At 63.2% G+C, this 18,059-nt stretch overlaps 1 protein-coding gene across 2 annotated transcripts; it reads left to right on the top strand.

Moving 5' to 3' along the window:
* Positions 1-6,141: 6,141 nt before the first annotated feature.
* RNASET2 (ribonuclease T2) lies at positions 6,142-16,313 on the top strand. 2 transcript variants are annotated; one of them, XM_084890959.1, is made up of 9 exons: positions 6,142-6,483; positions 9,626-9,689; positions 10,173-10,228; positions 11,656-11,713; positions 11,946-12,016; positions 14,131-14,244; positions 14,625-14,673; positions 15,392-15,466; positions 15,997-16,313. In XM_084890959.1, the coding sequence occupies exons 1-9, from the start codon at positions 6,398-6,400 to the stop codon at positions 16,156-16,158; spliced, it is 735 nt and encodes a 244-aa protein (XP_084747085.1). In that variant the 5' UTR covers positions 6,142-6,397; the 3' UTR covers positions 16,159-16,313. The 2 variants fall into 2 exon arrangements, with proteins under 2 accessions (XP_084747085.1, XP_084747086.1); XM_084890960.1 differs by having other exon boundaries at positions 6,163-6,483; positions 9,629-9,689.
* Positions 16,314-18,059: the final 1,746 nt, after the last annotated feature.

Genomic DNA, 18,059 nt, shown 5'->3' with positions numbered 1-18,059 from the left:
CATCTCGCGGGGAGAAGCCAGCAATGCTGGTGGACAGCCGGGGGGCACAGGACAGCCCCACCGCCACCCAGCATGCGAAGGCAGAGCTCAGACCAGGAGCCGGGAGCGGGCCGAGGGACCTGTTTCAAGAGAAAGATGAAGAGGAGTTGTGCTTTGATGAATGTAGAACAGGATTTATTCTTTTTTTTATTGAGATATAATTGACGTATGACAGTTCATTAGTTTCAGGTGTACAGCCTAATGACTTACACCTGTAAATGCCTCACAGTTAACCCTTAAACAACATGGGGCTTAGGGGTGCCAGCCCTGCACAGCCAACAATTTGTGTGTAACTTTTGACTCCCCCAAACTTAACTACTAATAGCCTCCTGTTAGTCTTAAATGGCCTTAAGCCATTAACATATTGCTGTATGTTACACGTATTACAAAGCTGTGTTCGTACCATAAAGCTACAGAAAAGGAATGTTAAAGTCACAGGAAGAGGAAGTGCATGGACAGTGTTGATCGAAGACCCTGCCAGTTGGAAGGGGCGGGGTCTGCGGTGCAGGGGGAGAACGGCAGTGACCTCAAGCTCCGCAGGGACGGGGACTGGCTAGGAACACGCAGGACCTGCCGCTCTCAGCTCGCCTGCCCCAGCCTCTCCGTCCGGCCCCCCTCGGCTCTCTTCCTGCTGCTGGTCCAGCAGGATGCAGCCTCTTCTCTCCCCACGACCCACCTTCCGCTCCGCCCCCTGCCCCGGGGACGCTGTGTTAACACCCGGAGCCCAGGGTCACCGCACGCCAGGCGGTGACCGCCCACAGCACAGGCTCCCCGGGCGGGAGGCTCCCCGGTGACCGCCGGAGCGCTGGTCCGGACACGCGGAGCCGGCCGGGTCAGGTCCGGGCAGACGCTCCTCGGCTCAGCGAGCGCCCAGGCCAGGGGCAGGGGAATCACTGGAATGACGGCCGTGTTTTGAAGCGGGAACGCGTGGCGTTTAGACTGAGTAGCGTCCTCTCTTTCATGTGCCGCCAATTAAATGCTTGAAGAGAGATGAAAGGGAGATGCAAAGACGTATGCAAATAAGACCAATGAGAAAGCCTTTCATCCTGCATTTATTCATAATGTCAGTGTGAACTCAGGATGCATCTCCCTTAAAACAAACCGATGAAACCAAACCGATGAAGCTCGCGTCCGGGCTCTGAAAGGCCCGGTAGCCACAGGCACAGGATGGTGGTCTCTCAGCACGGACTTCCCGGAGGACCAGGCTCCTGCAGCAACGAGGCAGGAGGAGCAGCGGGGGTGTTGATGGATGTGGAATTGGAGGCGAACGTGTTATGATACAAAAAAGGATCCATTTTTAAATTATAAAGCAAGTTGGATAAAGAAACGCTCCAATCAGAGCATCAAACAGTCCAAAGCACAGCACACGGACACAGGGGCCTAGCCAGGATGTGCCCTGGCGCTGTTTCCTACAGTGACGGACCCCAAGCTGCTCCGGGCCGCCCTCTCACTAAGGTGGGTCACAGCCTTGGCGCCACGCTGACCGACCAGGATCGCTCTCCCTCCCGGCTTCCCCTCCAGCGCCCCAGCTTCTGCCGGTGTGGAGGCTCAGGTCCGTCACTCTGGGGGCTGTGGAAGGGTAATGTTAAATACCACCATTCCTCCTCCTCTTCCCAGGAACCCTAAACCGAAAGGAGACCTTCCCGTCAGCCATTGGGTAAAGCTGCGGTGCTGGCACCGGGGCCGGAGGAACAATGACTCTCGGCCTTGACTTTCCGGAATAATGAGCTGGTTCCCGCGTCCCTGAAGTGACCAAGACTGCTCCTGGGGTACCCTAACGCCTCTGTGGACTTAACACATTTGATGTGTTTCAACCACTGTAGTTACTGTTGTCCCTGATGCTCAAACACCATTTCCTCCTGCCCTGACCGGTTTGGCTCAGTGGATAGACGATAGAGCGTCCGCCTGTGGACTGAAGGGTCCCAGGTTCGATTCTGGCCAAGGGCACGTACCTTGGTTGCCGGCACATCCCTAGTCAGGGGTGTGCAGAGGCAGCTGATCGATGTTTCTCTCTCATCGATGTTTCTACCTCTCTATCCCTCTCCCCTCCTCTCTGTAAAAATCAATAAAAATATATTTTAAAAAAAACAACATTTTCTCTTGCCCATGGGAGCCCGAGGGTCTGCTCTGAGTCCGGCAGGCTGGCAGGTGGCTCTGCTGGCCCTGGGCTCCGGCTCGGCCTGCATGGTGACCCGGGAGCCCTGGTGCTGGGGTGAGGCTGCACCCGGAGGCCTCGGCCGGTGCTGTGGCCCGCTGGTCCCTGGGCCGGGGCTGTCAGAGCCAGGGGCAGTGAGGCTTCCTGTTTACCTGTGTTGTTCTTCCTTTTTGTAGGAAACTTAAGAGTTGCTACAGAGATTTGCCATGCAAATTCAGCACCACAGACCCTTACTTCCCTTTACCGCCCCCTGGTGTCCGTAACGTTTGCTTCTGAGTCTCCCCGGATGCCTGAGGCCTCCCGGCTGCTTCGCCTCCTTCCTCGTCCACCGTCTGCCACTCACTCAGCCTCCCAGGACAACGCGCCTGAATGCGAACAGGTGGGAGCTGAGGGCGCTGTTCTGGCCTCAGCTACGCCTGACATCTCTCTCCCTTTGCCTGAGTCCCTGTGTCGGGAGGTGGCGTTTTCGGAGTTCAGCTGTGTCCCGTAATTACATACAACACGCACACAGCTCAAGTTACAGAACAGCTGCTCGCCAAGGATTCTGGCTTCTGTCCCAGCCCCTGGCGAGTTGCCTCCATGGGGACCACTGTCCCGGCCCCCGAGGCCGTGGCCAACCACCCGCACCTCCCTCAGGGCAGCCAGTGGCAACCTCCCGGTTTGGTGGGTCACCCATTCTGAGGGGCACACAGGGCAGCCTGGTTCTGGTGTGCAGTGTCGGGGCTCAGGAGGGAGCCCGGGGCGGGCGGGGACCTGCGAGCAGCTGCCAGCCCCCAGCTCTCCAGGGCCTGCCCGAGAGCATGGCCTGGGGGGTCCAGCGCTGTTGGCTGCATCCTCGCCAAGGGCAGTCCGAGGTGAGACAAGAAGCCATGGGCTAGGCGACCTCAGCAGGCACTGCAGCCTCTGCTGCATCCAGGACAGCCGCCCTCCCCCTAACCGCCCCACCCCCTCACCCCCCACGCCTCCCACCCCCACATCTACCCCCCAGCGCGGGAGGAGGCCAGTCTCCGGGACAGGCCAGGCGGCAGGGCGGGGAGGAAGCGCCAGGACGGTGTAGTGAGGCTCTGGCTGTCCGCCCACTCAGAAAGCTCCCAGAGGCCCAGGACGGGAAGGCCATCGGCATTTCCCAAGGCGCCTGGGGCCGGGGAGCAGGCGGCGAGGAGGGCCAGGCGCCCGGGGAAGAGGAACCGAGGCCGCAGGGGCAGACGAGGGAGCCAGCTGCACCCGCAGGCGCACGTTCTCCGTTTCCTGGGGAAAGAGGAAGCGGCTGCTGGAAGGAGTGGGGTTTGTAAACTGACTTGTAAGAGTTTCTGTGAAAGGGGTTATGGCGGGGTTAGGTCACGAGATCCCGTTTGCAGGAGCCGCCCAGTAATGTGGGGCCTCTGCCCAGCGAGGGCCAGAGCTATGCACCCATGGACTGTTCAGTCCAGACAACGGGGCTCAAGCCATTTCCTGACCAAACAGTCTCAGAGTGAATCTTCCTGATAGTTACTGGCCTTCAGGAGAGTCTGCTGTGGCCGCAGTTGGCTAAGGGCTAAGGGCTAGGCATGCATCCAAAATGGAATAAGAGGTGGCAAGGCCTGGGCACCGGAGAAGTCCTCCTGGGCTCCCGCTTGCCCCCCCCCCCCCCAATTTCCAAATTATTATCTCTTGTCTGGTCTCTTTCATTAGCCCCGAACCCTGAACCCCGAACCACGCAGGATGTAGATCATTCACGAGGGAACAAGGGGCCTCTGGCTTTATTGGCAGCTGGTAAACACTTACTCACCAGCTCGTTCACACACATGAAGGCACTAGGTGCTTTTTGCAGTGGGGTGCGGAGTAGGTAGAAACATACTCAAGGGCATGCACCTTGGCTGCGGGCCCATCCCCAGTGGGGGGTGTGCAGGAGGCAGCTGGTCGATGACTCTCATCTAGTAGGTTTCTGACTCTCTGTCCCTCTCTCTTCCTCTCTGTAAAAAGAGAAAGAAAGAGAAAGAAAGAAACTCAAAATCCTTTAAAAGCACTGAGTACTTGTAAACTCCCCAGTTACCTGCCAACACTAGAGTCGCTGTCTGTGTAATGCCGTGCTCTCCACAGAGAGACAGCTCGGCGGGTACAAGTCCTCAGGTGTCGACGTGCTTTTTAGAGGAACATTTTGAAAAGTGTTTTCTAATGTCCCTTAGGGGTGCACAGCAGTGTGTGGAGGTGTGTGTGCATGTGTGTGCGTATGTGAGCGTGAGCTCATTTTTTTCTCTATTTTGAAGCCTTTTACGACTGGGTCGGAAGTGGTTTAAGTCATAGACATTTGGGTAAAGATTTGGAGATGATTCCTTGGCCTTGAGGCTTAAAATTTGTCACCAGAGAGTGAAGGAAAGAAATTCCTCTATTTCCCACCTCGGAAGAGCCGCTGGGCTTGGGTTAGTCTCATCTCTAGTCCCAACTATAAACCATTAGAGCGCATCATCCCTGCTCCACAGACGAGGAACCCTGGCTGAGAGAAGGCAGTTTGCACCCCAGCTTACCCAGGTAGGAGCAGGAGAATCTGAATCCACACCCAGAGGACCCACATGGAGTGCCAGCCCCTCCCTTCCCACCCAGCACCCTGGGCTCTCCACAGGGACAGCCTGGCCCAGAGCAGCCCGCAGCCCCTGAGCCCCTGGCAGGACAGGGCTGGGCATTTGGAGACCCCAGTGGTGTGGCCTCGAACCCAGTTAGCAAGCACTGTGCCTGGGCTCTCACGGGTCATGACCCCGAGGGCCTGGGCCTGTCTCCTGGAGCAGGAAGGCAGGTCCAAGAAGGACCGTTCCCGCTCTGACCCGGGGTCGCTGGCTGGCTGCTGCTTAGTTTGCCTCTGACGAATTCCCGAATTCCCGGCAGATGCTGCTCGCCCACAGGCCGCGTGGCAGGGCGGCTGTGCTTCCCCGGTTCCTGTGACTCTGCACCCCCCCCACCAAGCCCAGGGCACTCTCCCCAGCACCCAGGCTCCCAGGTCTCACTGCTGCCTCCTCCTCATGCTAGGCCGTTACTCTTCCAGGTATTTGCCATCATCCCCCACCTGACCCCACGTTTGCCCTGTGACTCCAGTGCCCCCACTTGTAGGAGGAGAATATTTCCTGCTCCCCGATGCCGGGCGGGACCACAAGGATTCACGTGGAAGCAGCCGTCACCCCAAGTGCTCAGGGGTGGGGTGAGGCGGAGGAGTGGGGTGGCATTAGCTCTGTGGGGCGCTGGGAGCCAGCGCACAGCACAGGGCCTTGAACCTCAAGACAGGCAGAGTTCAGTGGGCCGCACCCTCTCCCATCCCCCAGCGATGTCATTTTGGGGGAAAAGAAAGTGCCACACGCTAACCGGTGTGGCTCAGTGGATAGAGCATCGGCCCGTGTACTGAAAGGTTCCAGGTTCGATTCCGGTCAAGGGCATGTACCTTGGTTGCGGGCACATCCTCAGTGGGGGGCATGCAGGAGACAGCTGATGGATGTTTCTCTCGCATTGATGTTTCTACTCTCTCTCCCTCTCCCTTCTTCTCTGTAAAAAATCAATAAAATATATTTTTTTTAAAAAGAAAAGAAAAGAAAGTGCCACAACCTTCCTGCTGGGGGGGCGGCCAGGCTGGAAGGAGAGCCTCTCCCAGGAGACCAGCTGAGAGGGTCCCCCCACCCCCGGCTGGGGGCGTGTCCTCGGGGCTGGGGACCAGTCCTTCGGTCCGGGGGCGTGTCCTCTCAGTTGGGGGCGTGTCCTCCAGGCCGGGGACCAGTCCGCGGGGCCGGGGGCGTGTCCTCGGGGCTGGGGACCAGTCCTCCGGGCCGGGGGCGTGTCCTCGCAGTTGGGGGCGTGTCTTCCAGGCCGGGGACCAGTCCGCGGGGCCGGGGGCGTGTCCTCGGGGCCGGGCACGTCGGGGTGGGTCGCGGCGTGGGGCGCCGGGGGGCGGTGTGCCCCGCAGGCGGCAGGGGCGTGCCCTGTGGGCGGGTCCGGCGCGGTCGGCCCGGAGCGGAAACGATCGGGCCTGTTGGCAGCAGCCGGGACAGCGGGTAGCGGCGCGGCGGGATCGGGAGGACGGCGGACGGCGGGCGGGGACCCTGGCGGCGGGAGCCCCTCGCGGGCGGCGCTGACGCCTAAGGAAACGTGTCCGGTTTCAGGGCCGCAGGGCCGCTGCACCGTCCGCCCCGCGCGCTTTGGAAGCCGAGCTTCGGCCCGCCTGGGCCCTCCACCCCGGGCTCCGCGATGAAGCCGGCGGCCCCCGGGCGCGCCCTGCTCTGCGCCCTCGGCCTGGCCCTCTGGCTGGGCTGCGCGCGCGGGCTCCAGAGGAGGTGGGTGCTCTCCCGGAGGAGGTGGGTGTTCTCCCGGAGGAGGTGGGTGCTCTCCCGGAGAGGTGGGTGCTCTCCCGGAGGAGGTGGGTGCTCTCCCGGAGAGGTGGGTGCTCCCCCGGAGAGGTGGGTGCTCCCCCGGAGGAGGTGGGTGCTCTCCCGGAGAGGTGGGTCCCAGAGGAGGTGGGTTCCCCGGGCGCCTTGGGGTCCAGCCTCGGAGGGGCCGGGCCGGGTGGACGGGTGTACCTGCTCTGACCCCACCCCCCCAGGCGGTCGGCGCAGCTTTGGTGTGGACGCCAGCGCCCTGGGTGACGGGTCCCTCCCTCCCTCATGCTTAAGGTGACCAGACGTCCCGCTTTTGGCAGGACAGACCCGATTTCTAACAATTTGTGCGGCGTCCCGCAGCGCTTCGGGACTTTTAAAACGCCGTGGGACAAATTATTAAAAATCGGGACTGTGCCCTAACCGGTTTGGCTCAGTACATAGAGTGTTGGCCTGCGGACTGAAGGGTCCCAGGTTCGATTCCCGTCAAGAGCATGTAACTTGGTTGCAGGCACATCCCAAGTGTGCAGGAGGCAGCTGACTGATATTTCTCTCTCATCGATGTTTCTAACTCTCTATCCTTCTCCCTTCCTCTCTGTAAAAAAAATCAATAGAATATATTAAAAAAAAAAAAAAAAGCCAAAACCAGTTTGGCTCAGTGGTTAGAGCATCGACCTGCAGACTGAGAGGTCCCAGGTTCCATTCCAGATGTACCTTGGTTGCAGGCACATCTCCAATAGGGGGTGTGCAGGAGGCAGCTGGTCGATGTTTCTCTCTCATCGATGTTTCTAGCTCTCTATCCCTCTCCCTTCCTCTCTGTAAAAAATCAATAAAAAATATATTTTTAAAAAAAAATCGGGACTGTCCTGCCAAAAGCGGGACATCTGTTCACCTTACGCTCCGTCCCAGGGAGAGTCAGGGTGGGGGCTGCTGGCTGCAGGAGACAGCAGTAGCAGCAGATGGGATGGCACCCTGTCCTATCTGGGTGAGATCGCACTAATGGAGGGACCTGGTTCCTATCCGGGTGAGATCGCACTAATGAGGGTCGGTTCCTATCTGGGTGAGATCGCACTAATGAGGGACGGTTCCCATGTGGGTGAGATGGCCCTAATGGGAGGACGCGGTTCCGGGCCGCAGGCGTGCAGAGGTGGGGTAACTCGTCAGCCGGAGTTCTAATTACACGCTCTGCGTTATGAGACAGCTGTTTCCCAGAGAGCGTGCTGGGAAGGGCTCCGGCCTTAGTGTTTGCCCCAGGCTAAGGGGGCGGCGGAGAGGCTGGGCTGGGGCTCTGTGTGCTGCCCTCTGCTCACCTGTAAGGCAGACACGCCTGCCCCGGCCGTGGGTGGGGGTGAGGGGAGGCAGCAGCTGGGCGGACTCTGTGAACCCTGCCTGGCCAAGGGCATCAGCAATGCCAATGCCAATGCTAATGCGGCTAAAGACGAGCAGGAGTAGGTGCCCCCCAGTCACACACCTGCCTCTCCCGACACGCCCTGCCCGCGGCCGGGGGCGGACACAGGCCACGCAGACCCGCAGGGTGCACAGGTCCGGGCTGTTCTCCCGTCCCGCCTGGCCCGGGGCGGGTGGCTGGCCCCCCAGGGGCGGGGGCCCCCCACGTGTCCCCGCCTGGACTGCAGGTGGGGTGGTCCCCGCCCTGAGGCTTCCTGTTTCCCTGGGAACGCGGATCCATGGTCTGGCTGCCGAGCCATGGCCCCGCAGCCTGTGTCCACGGTGAGACAGGGCCGCGTCGGGGAGAGGGCTCGGCCCCTCCCGCCGGCTGCCACTCGGGTGGACACCGGCTTTTCTGTCCTGCCGAGCTCCTGTCTCAGCATCTCAGACTGAAACCAGGTTTCCTATCGTCCGCGTCCATTACTCAGCGGAACTCCTTGCCCACGAGCACGGCTGTGGGGACCAGCTCTGTTTCCCGTGAACCCCATCTCCACCCGTAGCCTGAGTGCTTTCTCCTGGGCTGTCTGTCTGTCTGTCTGTCTGTCCGTCCGCTGAGCCTGACAAAGAGGTTGAGCTTCCTGCTGCCAGCCCCCCAGCGCCACCACAAAACCCCCTCCCCCCTGAAAAGGGGTCTGAAGAGGCCCCCTTTGGTCCCAGGTCACCCCCTCTCAGGGAGTAGGGAGGCCGCACCCCGATGGGGGAGGGGAGGTCAGTCACCCAGCGGCTTCAGCGCCTTTTGTGCTGAGGTTTCCCTGTGGGAGGAGGCGATGGGTCTCTAACCCGGGAGCGCCCTTAGGACCGAGGCACGTGGTGGCCGTTCCCTGGCTCCAGGCCTTCCTGGCTTCCTGGCCCCAGTTCAACCCCGCCCTGCCTCACCCTGCCCGCCCCCGCCCTGCCCCGCCCCCGCCCCGCCCATCATGCCCTTGGGTCCATGCTTCCCTGCCCTGCACTACATGACCCTGTGCTGGTGCTTTTCTCTCTTGGCCCTGGTCTCCCTCTCGGCTTGTGTGTCTCAGGAGGGTGGGACCCCTCCCTCACTGAGGGCAGTACCCCTGTCCCAGCTTAGTGCCTGGGACTCCTCCCTCACTGAGGGCAGTACCCCTGTCCCAGCTTAGTGCCTGGGACTCCCCCCTCACTGAGGGCAGTACCCCTGTCCCACCTTAGTGCCTGGGACTCCTCCCTCACTGAGGGCAATAACTCCTTCCCACAGAAATGCCTGGCTTGAGGCAGGTATTCATTGTTCTTTAATGAATGAGGGCTCGGATGGATGGTGGGATGGTGGGATGATGGGATGGATGGATAGATGGATGGACAGATAGATGGACAGATGGATGAATGGACAGACAGATGAATGGATGGATGGTCATATGGGTGGATGGATGGATGGATGGATGGACAGACGGATGAATGGATGGATGGATGGATGGATGAATAGATGGATTGACAGATGGGTGGGTGGATGGATGGACAGATGGGTGGATAGATAGATGGATGGATGGATGGATGGATAGATGGGCAGATGGGTGGATAGGTGGGTGGGTAGGTGGATGGATGGATTGATAGGCAGATGATGGATGGATGAATTGATGGACAGATGGATGGATGGGCTAATTTTTCAGTAACTGGAAAGCTCTAGGAGCATGGTTCCTTGTCTCAGCAGCGGCAGTCATGACTGGAAGAAGCTGATTATGGTCCACCACTGGCCTGCGACCGTGTGCAAGGTGAGTGTCTGCCTCGTGGCCCTCTGACCAGGGCCTCCCCTAAGAAGTCTCGCTGTCTCCTCTCTGGGGCTGGGGCTGTGGCAGCGCCACCGCTGGGGGCTCAGGACAGCCGACATTGGTGCTCTGGGTTCTGGAGGCTGATTCCCGCAGGGACGTGCAGGAGGCACCCGATCAGTGATTCTCTCTCCTCATCGACGTTTCTCTCTCCCTCTCCCCTCCTCTCTGACATCATACAAATATCTGTAACACAAGTGTCTCCCAGAACACAGCAGGCCTGCCTCCTCGGCCTGCTCTTGTCACCGTGGTTGGTCTTTCTGTCTGTGCCTCTTGGCCTGGGCCCCGGCCCTTACGTGTCACTTCGGAGAGCCCTGCGTGGGTTTTGTGTTGTGCCAGCCCCGTCCCTGGCTCGTGGCGAAAGAGAGGAAGGGTGCTCAGTCTATTTCAGTGAAGGCAACGCGCGGACTGCCCTCTGTCTTCTTCCAGAGCACTGAGCATGGCTGCAGAGAGCCGCCGGACTACTGGACCATCCACGGGCTGTGGCGAGTACTCGCGGCGGGAACCACGCGGGCGCCTGGTCCCGAGCGCTGCCCCCGGGATGCTGTTGGGTTCATTCCGGGAGGCCCCGGGTTCATTCTGTAGATCAGTCCTCACCGGGAAGCGTTGTTCCCGTGCTAACATGAGCCCGTTCTGCTGCCCGGTGCTGATCTCAGAGAGCAGGAATAGGCTGGGCCCGGGGTCGGCAAACTCATCGGTCCACAGAGCCCAATACCAACAGCACAACGATGGAGGTTTCTTTGGAGAGCCACATTTTTTAAACTTCTTCTAACGCCACTTCTTCAGAATAGACTCGCCCAGGCCGTGGCATTTTGTGGGAGAGCCACACTCCAGGGGCCAAAGAGCCGCATGTGGCTCTCGAGCCTCGATTTGCCGACCACGGGTCTAGGCTAAATATGCATTTAAGGGCTCTGAGGATGTGTTAGGGTTACTGAATTTTTAATTTTCTCATTTGGGGGCAGTAAGTACCATATAAATATAAATCACACGCATAATCTGTATTAGCGACACCTCACAGCCGCCCAGATGGGCTGCCTGGCTGTGCCTGCATTCTGTGCAGCTCACCTTGTGCTGTGTGTGCACGGAGTGTGCTGTGAGTCACACACTGTCCCTGCCGGCTGAGAGGAGGCCCTCCCGGTGTCACTGTGCACCTGTCCCTCGGGGCGGGGTCAGCAGAAAGCAGCTTAGAGGGGGCTTGGGGATCTGGCCCACAGTCTCCCTTCCCCCGGGCTTGTCGGGGACCCTGGCTCTCCGGGGTCCTCGCCTGTGAGCGGGGAGGTCACTGCAGGGTGACGCTCCGTCCCGCGGTGGAGGTGGAGGCGGAGGCCAGGGGCCGGGACAGCTGTGGCGGCCGGGCACACGGCCAGTCTGGGGAGCAGGTGGGGGACCCCACGGCCTGAGCTGCCAGTGGATGCAGAGTCACACGTGGGGACAGGGTCACCGCCGGGGAGGAGGGCGTGGGCTCGGCGCTGTGAACGGTCACCCCAGCGGTCTGCCCGCGTGCCAGGCTCTGAGCCTTCGGCACAGTCTCACCTCCTCAGCCTCACCTCCTCTTAAAGGGGCAGGCCTCCCGCTAGCTGGCCTCCTGGGCTGTGGAGCGGGCTAGCAGAGGGCAGGTCCCTGGGACCCACCGGAAACCCCTCCCGGAGACCTGGCTGGCGCCCCCTGCGAGTGCCTTAGCCTCCCTGCTGTGTGCACAGGCCGGCCTCTTGTTAGCCTCCCCACCGGCTCTTTTCTGGAAGGGGCTGCGAGGCTGCCCTGAGCCGGAGCCGGGGCAGACGGGACGGCCTGCGGCTCCCAGGCCCCCCTCCCGCCCCCGGGTCCCCTGCGCGCTGAGCCGAAGGGCTTCCTCATGTCCTCCAGAGCTGTCCCACCAGGACTGACCTCTCCTGTCTTGTTCTTGCATTTCAAGGGCTGACAAAGCGGACATGTGTAACCGGTCCTGGCCCTTTAAGCTGGACGAGATTAAGGTATTCACGTGGTTCTGTCCCGGCCGGGGTGCCCTGAATGCATTCGCCAGGTCGCCGCCGGCACCTCAGTGCCGTGGGTGCCTATGGCGCTCCCACAGATCCACGGGGACACCCTCACCTCCTCTGCCCACGCCCGAGGCCGCCGGGCCCGGAAATTAGCAGCACCCTGTGGGCCTGAGGACTGGGGGGCAGAGCGCCCCTCCGTGCAGGACCGAGCTTCGTTCTCCACCAGGACCTCATGCCGGACATGAAGATGTACTGGCCCGACCTGCTGCACCCGTCCCCCAACAGCAGCTTCCTGTGGTGAGTGCTTGCGACCCGTGTGAGAGCCGCGGGCGGGCGGGTCCCGGGGACCGTGGGCTCGGGCCACAGGGTGGTGTGTGTCCCGGGGACCGTGGGCTCGGCCACAGGGTGGTGTGTGTCCCGGGGACTGTGGGCTCAGCCACGGGGTGGTGTGTATCCCAGGGACCGTGGGCTCGGCCACAGGGTGGTGTGTGTCCCGGGGACCGTGGGCTCGGCCACAGGGTGGTGTGTGTCCCGGGGACCGTGGGCTCGGCCACAGGGTGGTGTGTGTCCCGGGGACCGTGGGCTTGGCCACGGGGTGGTGTGTGTCCCGGGGACCGTGGGCTCGGGCGGCGGAGCGTGGTCCAGCCCGAGCTGTGGTCGGCCTCCCTCTCGCCAGCAAGTGGCAGAGGAGGGCAGTGGATTTCCGTTAGACACTCGTTTTTCATCGGGTCTTTCATTCATTGCTTTGCTTTTTTAAAATATATTTTATTGATTTTTTACAGAGAGGAAGGGAGAGGGATAGAGAGCTAGAAACATCAACGAGAGAGAAGCATCAACCAGCTGCCTCCTGCACACCCCCTACTGGGGATGTGCCTGCAACCAAGGTACATGCCCTTGACCGGAATCGAACCCAGGACCCGTCAGTCCGCATGCTCTATCTACTGAGCCACGCCGGTTTTGGCCACTGCTTTGCTTTTAAAACGGTCTCTGTTGAGGTTTAAATAACTTGCGTATCTCAGGAGCCGTCTCTCCGGATCAGACAGGAGGGACTAGTTCTCAGGGAAGTGCTGCCGCCTTGCAGTGTGTGAGGGAAAGAGACCCGGGTCCGAGCGGGGGCGCCGTGGGGAGGAGAGGGGGCGCTGAGGCTCTGTCCTCCGGCCGCGCCAGCCAAACCCTTCGCTTCGGCACGGGCTGAGCGACGGGAACGAGGCTGTTCCGTCAGGGAGCTCCTAACGCACCACCTGGAAGAAGGCACCTTGGACGTGCTTCGTGTTTGTTTTAGGGGCTGAGGATACCCTCATCCCCTCCTCCTCACCCCGTGTGTCGCCTGCAGTTCAGGTTGCCGCTGATGGGAATTGGGCTAATAAGGCTGATGGAACCGAGAAGAGTTCTAGGTTTCAGGACAGGAGCCAGGGTGCAGAGAGAAGCTTTGAGCAGGAGCGGGGTGAGAGTGACGTCTGTGGGCCGGTCACTGATGTCCGGGGAGCTCTCCCTCGGGGGCGTGGCTGCGGGCGCGCGGAGGAGGCCCGTGTCTGTGCCACCGCAGGGTGTGACCGGGAAGTCCGGTGGCTCTGGAGTGTGGGCTCGGGCTTCCTGGCAGTGCCCTGTGGCGTGTGCCCTGGAGGCCCCTCCGAGCCTCAGTCTCCCCTCTGGTAACAGCCTGGGGAGCTGTGAGACGGGGCGTGTGGAAGCGCTGGCCACACCGTAGAGACAGTCAGTAGCCATTTCCTCGAACGCCAGTCGCTGTGCCGTGGCCGACCCCGGGCTGGGCTGCTGTCCGCGGACGTGGACGCCCGAACGTGGGCGGAGCCGGCCAGGCCGGCGTCTCAGTGACCGCCGGGCGCTGGGAGGGACCGCGCTCTGGAGCCGGCTGCGGGCGCTGTTTGGGGGGGGGGGGGCGGGCGGCGAGGGGGCAGCGCCTTCCTTCAGGCCCCCCCTCCCGTGCTCCTGGGAGGAGAGGGGGTCCCCAGGGCCGCGAGTTCACGGGTGGCGCCCCGGCGTGGGGGGCGGGAGGTCAGCACCCGGGCGGCTGGGGAGCCTGTGCTTTAACGGGGGGCACCGCAGGCCTCCGCGGGCGCCCGGTGCCGGGAGAGGGCGGGAACCCCCCTCCCCCCCAGCCCCCCCCCATGGCGCCCTGTGCCGGGAGAGGGCGGAGACCCCACCCCCGGGCGCCCCGTCTGGGAGAGGGTGGGGACCGGGGACCCTCTGAGGGCGCCCCGTCTGGGAGAGGGTGGGGACCGGGGACCCTCTGAGGGCGCCCCGTGCCAGGAGAGGATCGGGGACCCCGGCCGGGTGCCCTGTCTGGGAGAGGGCGGGGACCGGGGACCCCCGGGGGCGCCCGTGCCGGGAGAGGGTGGGGACCCCTGGGGGCGCCCGGCCTCCTGAGGTCCCAGCGGCGGCGCCCCCTCCAGGAAGCACGAGTGGGAGAAGCACGGGACGTGCGTGGCGCAGCTGGAGGCCCTGGGCTCGGAGAGGAAGTACTTCGGGAAGGCCCTGGACCTGTACCGGGCGCTGGCGCTCAACAGGTAGCGTGGCCCGCCTCCCCCTCCCCGCCGTGACCTCCCGTCCCCGAGGGCGGGGGCCGAGCCGCTGGGCCCCGGGCTCCTGGTGAGGGTCTGAGACGTCCTCCGGCCCCCTCAGGCCTGCCGGGCCCTGGCCTCGGCCACGGGCTGCGGCCACGGACATGGGCCGCCGCTCCGGGCGCGGACACTGGGTGCGGGGGAGGGGTGCGGGGTGACGGGGGGCGGGGGGGGCAGCCGCCTCGGCCACGCTGGCCGTCCTCACAGGCCGGCTGCCGGTCCCGGAAGCGGGGCCGGAGGACGTGGGACTGGGTCAGGGGAAGTGACGCTGAGAAGAACGAGGAGGAGAGGGCCTGGCTAACAGCCTGTCCTCGCTCTGCTTCCAGCATGCTGCAGAAGCTGGGGGTGGTCCCGTCCGGGGGCAACTACTACCAGGTGAGTCACTGCCCCGTCTGCCCACTGCGTCCCGCCGCGTCCGCCCACCGGGCCCCGCCCACCAGCCCACACCCCCGGCCTGGGCCGTGAGGCCAGAGGGAGCCACCACTTCCCTCCCTGCGTGGGGCGGCTCCAGCAGACGGTTATCACTGATGAGAGAAACACCGATCGGCTGCCTCCTGCTCGCCCCGCACTGAGGATCCAGCCCACAACCCGGGCGGGCTCAGTGTGGGTGAGGAGGGTTGGGCCGGCAGGAGTTCGGGGTGGGGGCCCCGTGGCCAGGCAGAGAGGGTCACCCCTGCCCACGGACTGCTCTGTGGCTGGGCCCGGGGTCTGTGTCCTCCCCACGGGGGGGCGGGGAGGACGGGGCCTGGGGACGGGGTCTGTGTCCTCCCCACGGGGGGCGGGGAGGGCGGGGCCTGGGGACGGGGTCTGTGTCCTCCCCACGGGGGGCGGGGAGGACGGGGCCTGGGGACGAGGTCTGTGTCCTCCCCACGGGGGGACGGGGAGGACGGGGCCTGGGCCCGGGGTCTGTGTCCTCCCCACGGGGGGGCGGGGAGGACGGGGCCTGGGGACGAGGGGGTGCAGGCCGTGGGGTTTCGGACTCCCCTGGAGCGGAGGGGGGCCTGACGTGGGGCTCAGGGAGGTCCTGCCACGGGTCCCGGCCACAGGTCTGGCTCCTCTGGGGCGTCCCCTCTGACACGTCACTCCATTCCAGGTGTCAGACATCAAGGATGCCCTCACCGGCCTGTACGGAGTCCCACCCAAGATCCAGTGTCTCCCGCCCGAGCAGGTCAGGGCCGTGCGCTGCGGTCTGTGCCGAGCAGTGGGGGCCACACTGCTGGGCTGAGTGCTCACGTGGAGTTCCCGTGTGCTGCTGTGTGTGTGTGTGCGCACGCGAGTGGTGCAGGCATGTGCTGTGTGGGGTATACACGGCATATGCTGTGAGTGTGGTGTGTGTGTGTGTTTGTGTATGTGTGTGTGTGAGAGTGTGTGTATGTGTGTGAGTGTGTGTTGAAACCACCTGTTCTTTGGCTCCAGGCTCTGGGGCAGGGTGTTGGTCCCTTCCTACCCAGGATGCACTGTCCCGGGAGGGGAGGTGGGTCCCTGTGGGCTGGCATCGGAGCTGGGAATGTCTGCTGTGACTCGGTGGCCCTGGCCCGGTTCACACGCGGGCTGTGGCGTGTCTGGGGGAGGCCTGGCGTGCCGGCAGCTGGGGACGGGTGCCCGGAGCGGTCTGGGCTGGAGCCGCCTCTGGTCAGCCCCGGGTCCCGCCCGGGGGCCGGGCTCCGTCACAGGAGAACTGAGTGACCGTCTCCGCAGGGCGAGGAGGTGCAGCTGCTGGGGCAGATCGAGCTGTGCTTCACCAAGGACCTGCAGCTGCAGGGCTGCGCGGAGCCCGGGCAGCCGAGGGCGCCGGCCGGCCTCGCCCGGGACCTGCAGGTGTGCAAGGACGGCCCCGTCTTCTACCCGCCGCCCCCCTAGCCGGCCCGAGGCGCCTGGGCCTGGCGTTCGTGGTGAGAGGCCCGCAGCCTGCTGTCCGGAGGCGGGAAGCGCGTGGCTGCTGTGGCTCAGCTATTCGGTTTCGCTTTTTACTCCCGGAGGATGGTTCCGCTCCCTGAATAAAGCCGTTCTCTCCCTCTGGTCTCTGCGTGTCTCCGCCGGGCGCCGGGGCGGTGGCCGCTGCCGAGGCCTCCGCGGTCCCTCCGGGCTGCCTCCGCGGCATGGCCTCCGCGGTCCCTCCGGGCTGCCTCCGCGGCATGGCCTCCGCGGTCCCTCCGGGCTGCCTCTGCGGCATGGCCTCCGCGGTCCCTCCGGGCTGCCTCCGCGGCACGGGCTCCTCTGGGCTCCCGCTCCCAAGCTGGGGCGTCCCCGCCACCTCGGGGCGGACAGTTCCCGGTCCCCGAGGCCAGAGGTGGCCACACGTCCCCGCAGCGTCCCTCGGGGCCGGGCACAGGCGCGGGCGCGGGTCCGAGGGCTGCAGTCTCGCCCTCAGAGGGACCGGTGTGGTCACAGGTGCCAGGCGGCTCCCGGCGGGCGCGGCGCTGCCCTGCTCTCTAACCCGAAGGTCAGGCACTCAGGCCCTCCTCTGTCAGAAGCCTGGGCCTCCGGGTCATAGGCCAGTCAGTCCTTGGAAACCTGGGTCCAATGTGGCCGGCCCTCGGGACCCGCTGCCAGGCACCCGCATCGGAACGAGGTGCCTGGATCGTGGGGGGGCCCTCTCCTCTCCCAGGTCGCCCCGCGGTCCGGGGGGCTGCAGGGCGCGGGCCCGTGTCCCAGCACGTGGTGACCGGGCTGGCTGGCCTGGGTGGGCCCGTGCCACCTGCTCTGCTCTCTGGATCGTCGGGGTACGTTCTGGGCCCCCCCAGATGTCACTGCTCGAGCGGCCGCAGTGCCCGGCACAGCCGCTGGGCTAGCAGGTGCTGGAAAGGTGCCTGGTGTCTCCCGAGTGGGCTGCGGGTCAGAGTGGACGGGAGGGGCCGCAGCCGGAGCGGGGGGTGGGGGTGGGGTGGGAGGCAGCAGGTGCTGGGTGGGCAGCGGCTCCCGTTCCAGGTGATGGGCAGGGTTAACGCTGCTGAAGGCCCCCTGGGCCGTGGGGTCTGGGCGGGGGGGACACTCCCTGAGGAGGGAGGACTCGCGGGAAGGCACCAGCCAGAGGGCCTGGAGCTGGTGACGATGATCTGTGATCACACCCACAGCGGTCCCTCCGCCTTTCAATGCGTTTCCCCAAAGTGGACTCAAACACGTATGTTCCCGGAAACAGGATCCACACACGTGCTTGTCACATGGGTCCTTATAGTCATGAGTGACAAAACATGGGAGGTGTCTTTACACGTGAAAGGAGCCCTGTGCCCTGCTGGTGGGAATGCAGGCTGATGCAGCCACTGAGGAGGGCAGTATGGAGTTTCCCCAAAAAACTAAATACGGAACTGCCATCCTAACCAGGGATCCCACCTCTAGGGCTGTATCTTAAGAGACCCGAAGCACCATCAGAAGACTGTATGCACCCTGTGCTCATAGCAGCACCATGGACGGGAGCTAAGATCTGGAAACAGCCCAGGCCCACCATAGGCGAGTGGATAAAAAGCCGTTCACACCACGGAATACTGCACAGCAATAAAGAAGGATCTCTCGCCCTTTGAGACAGCTTGGAGGGGCCTGGAGAGTATCGTGCTAAGTGAAATAAGCCAGTCAGAGAAAGACAAGTGTCACATGATCTCATTTATGGTGAAATCTAATGAACAAAATCAATGGACAAACTAGATCCAGAGGCATGGGAGCATGGAACAGACAGAATCTCAGAGGGAAGGCGGGGGAGGGCAGGTGGGTGAAAGGTGATCAACCAAAGACCTTGTGTGCGCACGTGCATAACCCGTGGTCATGGA

This window comes from Pipistrellus hanaki (assembly GCF_964339955.1).
Source record: "Pipistrellus hanaki genome assembly, chromosome: 7".
Classification (NCBI taxonomy): domain Eukaryota; kingdom Metazoa; phylum Chordata; class Mammalia; order Chiroptera; family Vespertilionidae; genus Pipistrellus; species Pipistrellus hanaki.
The sequence above is the reverse complement of the archived record's forward strand: the minus strand, read 5'-3'. Positions and strand labels throughout refer to the sequence as shown.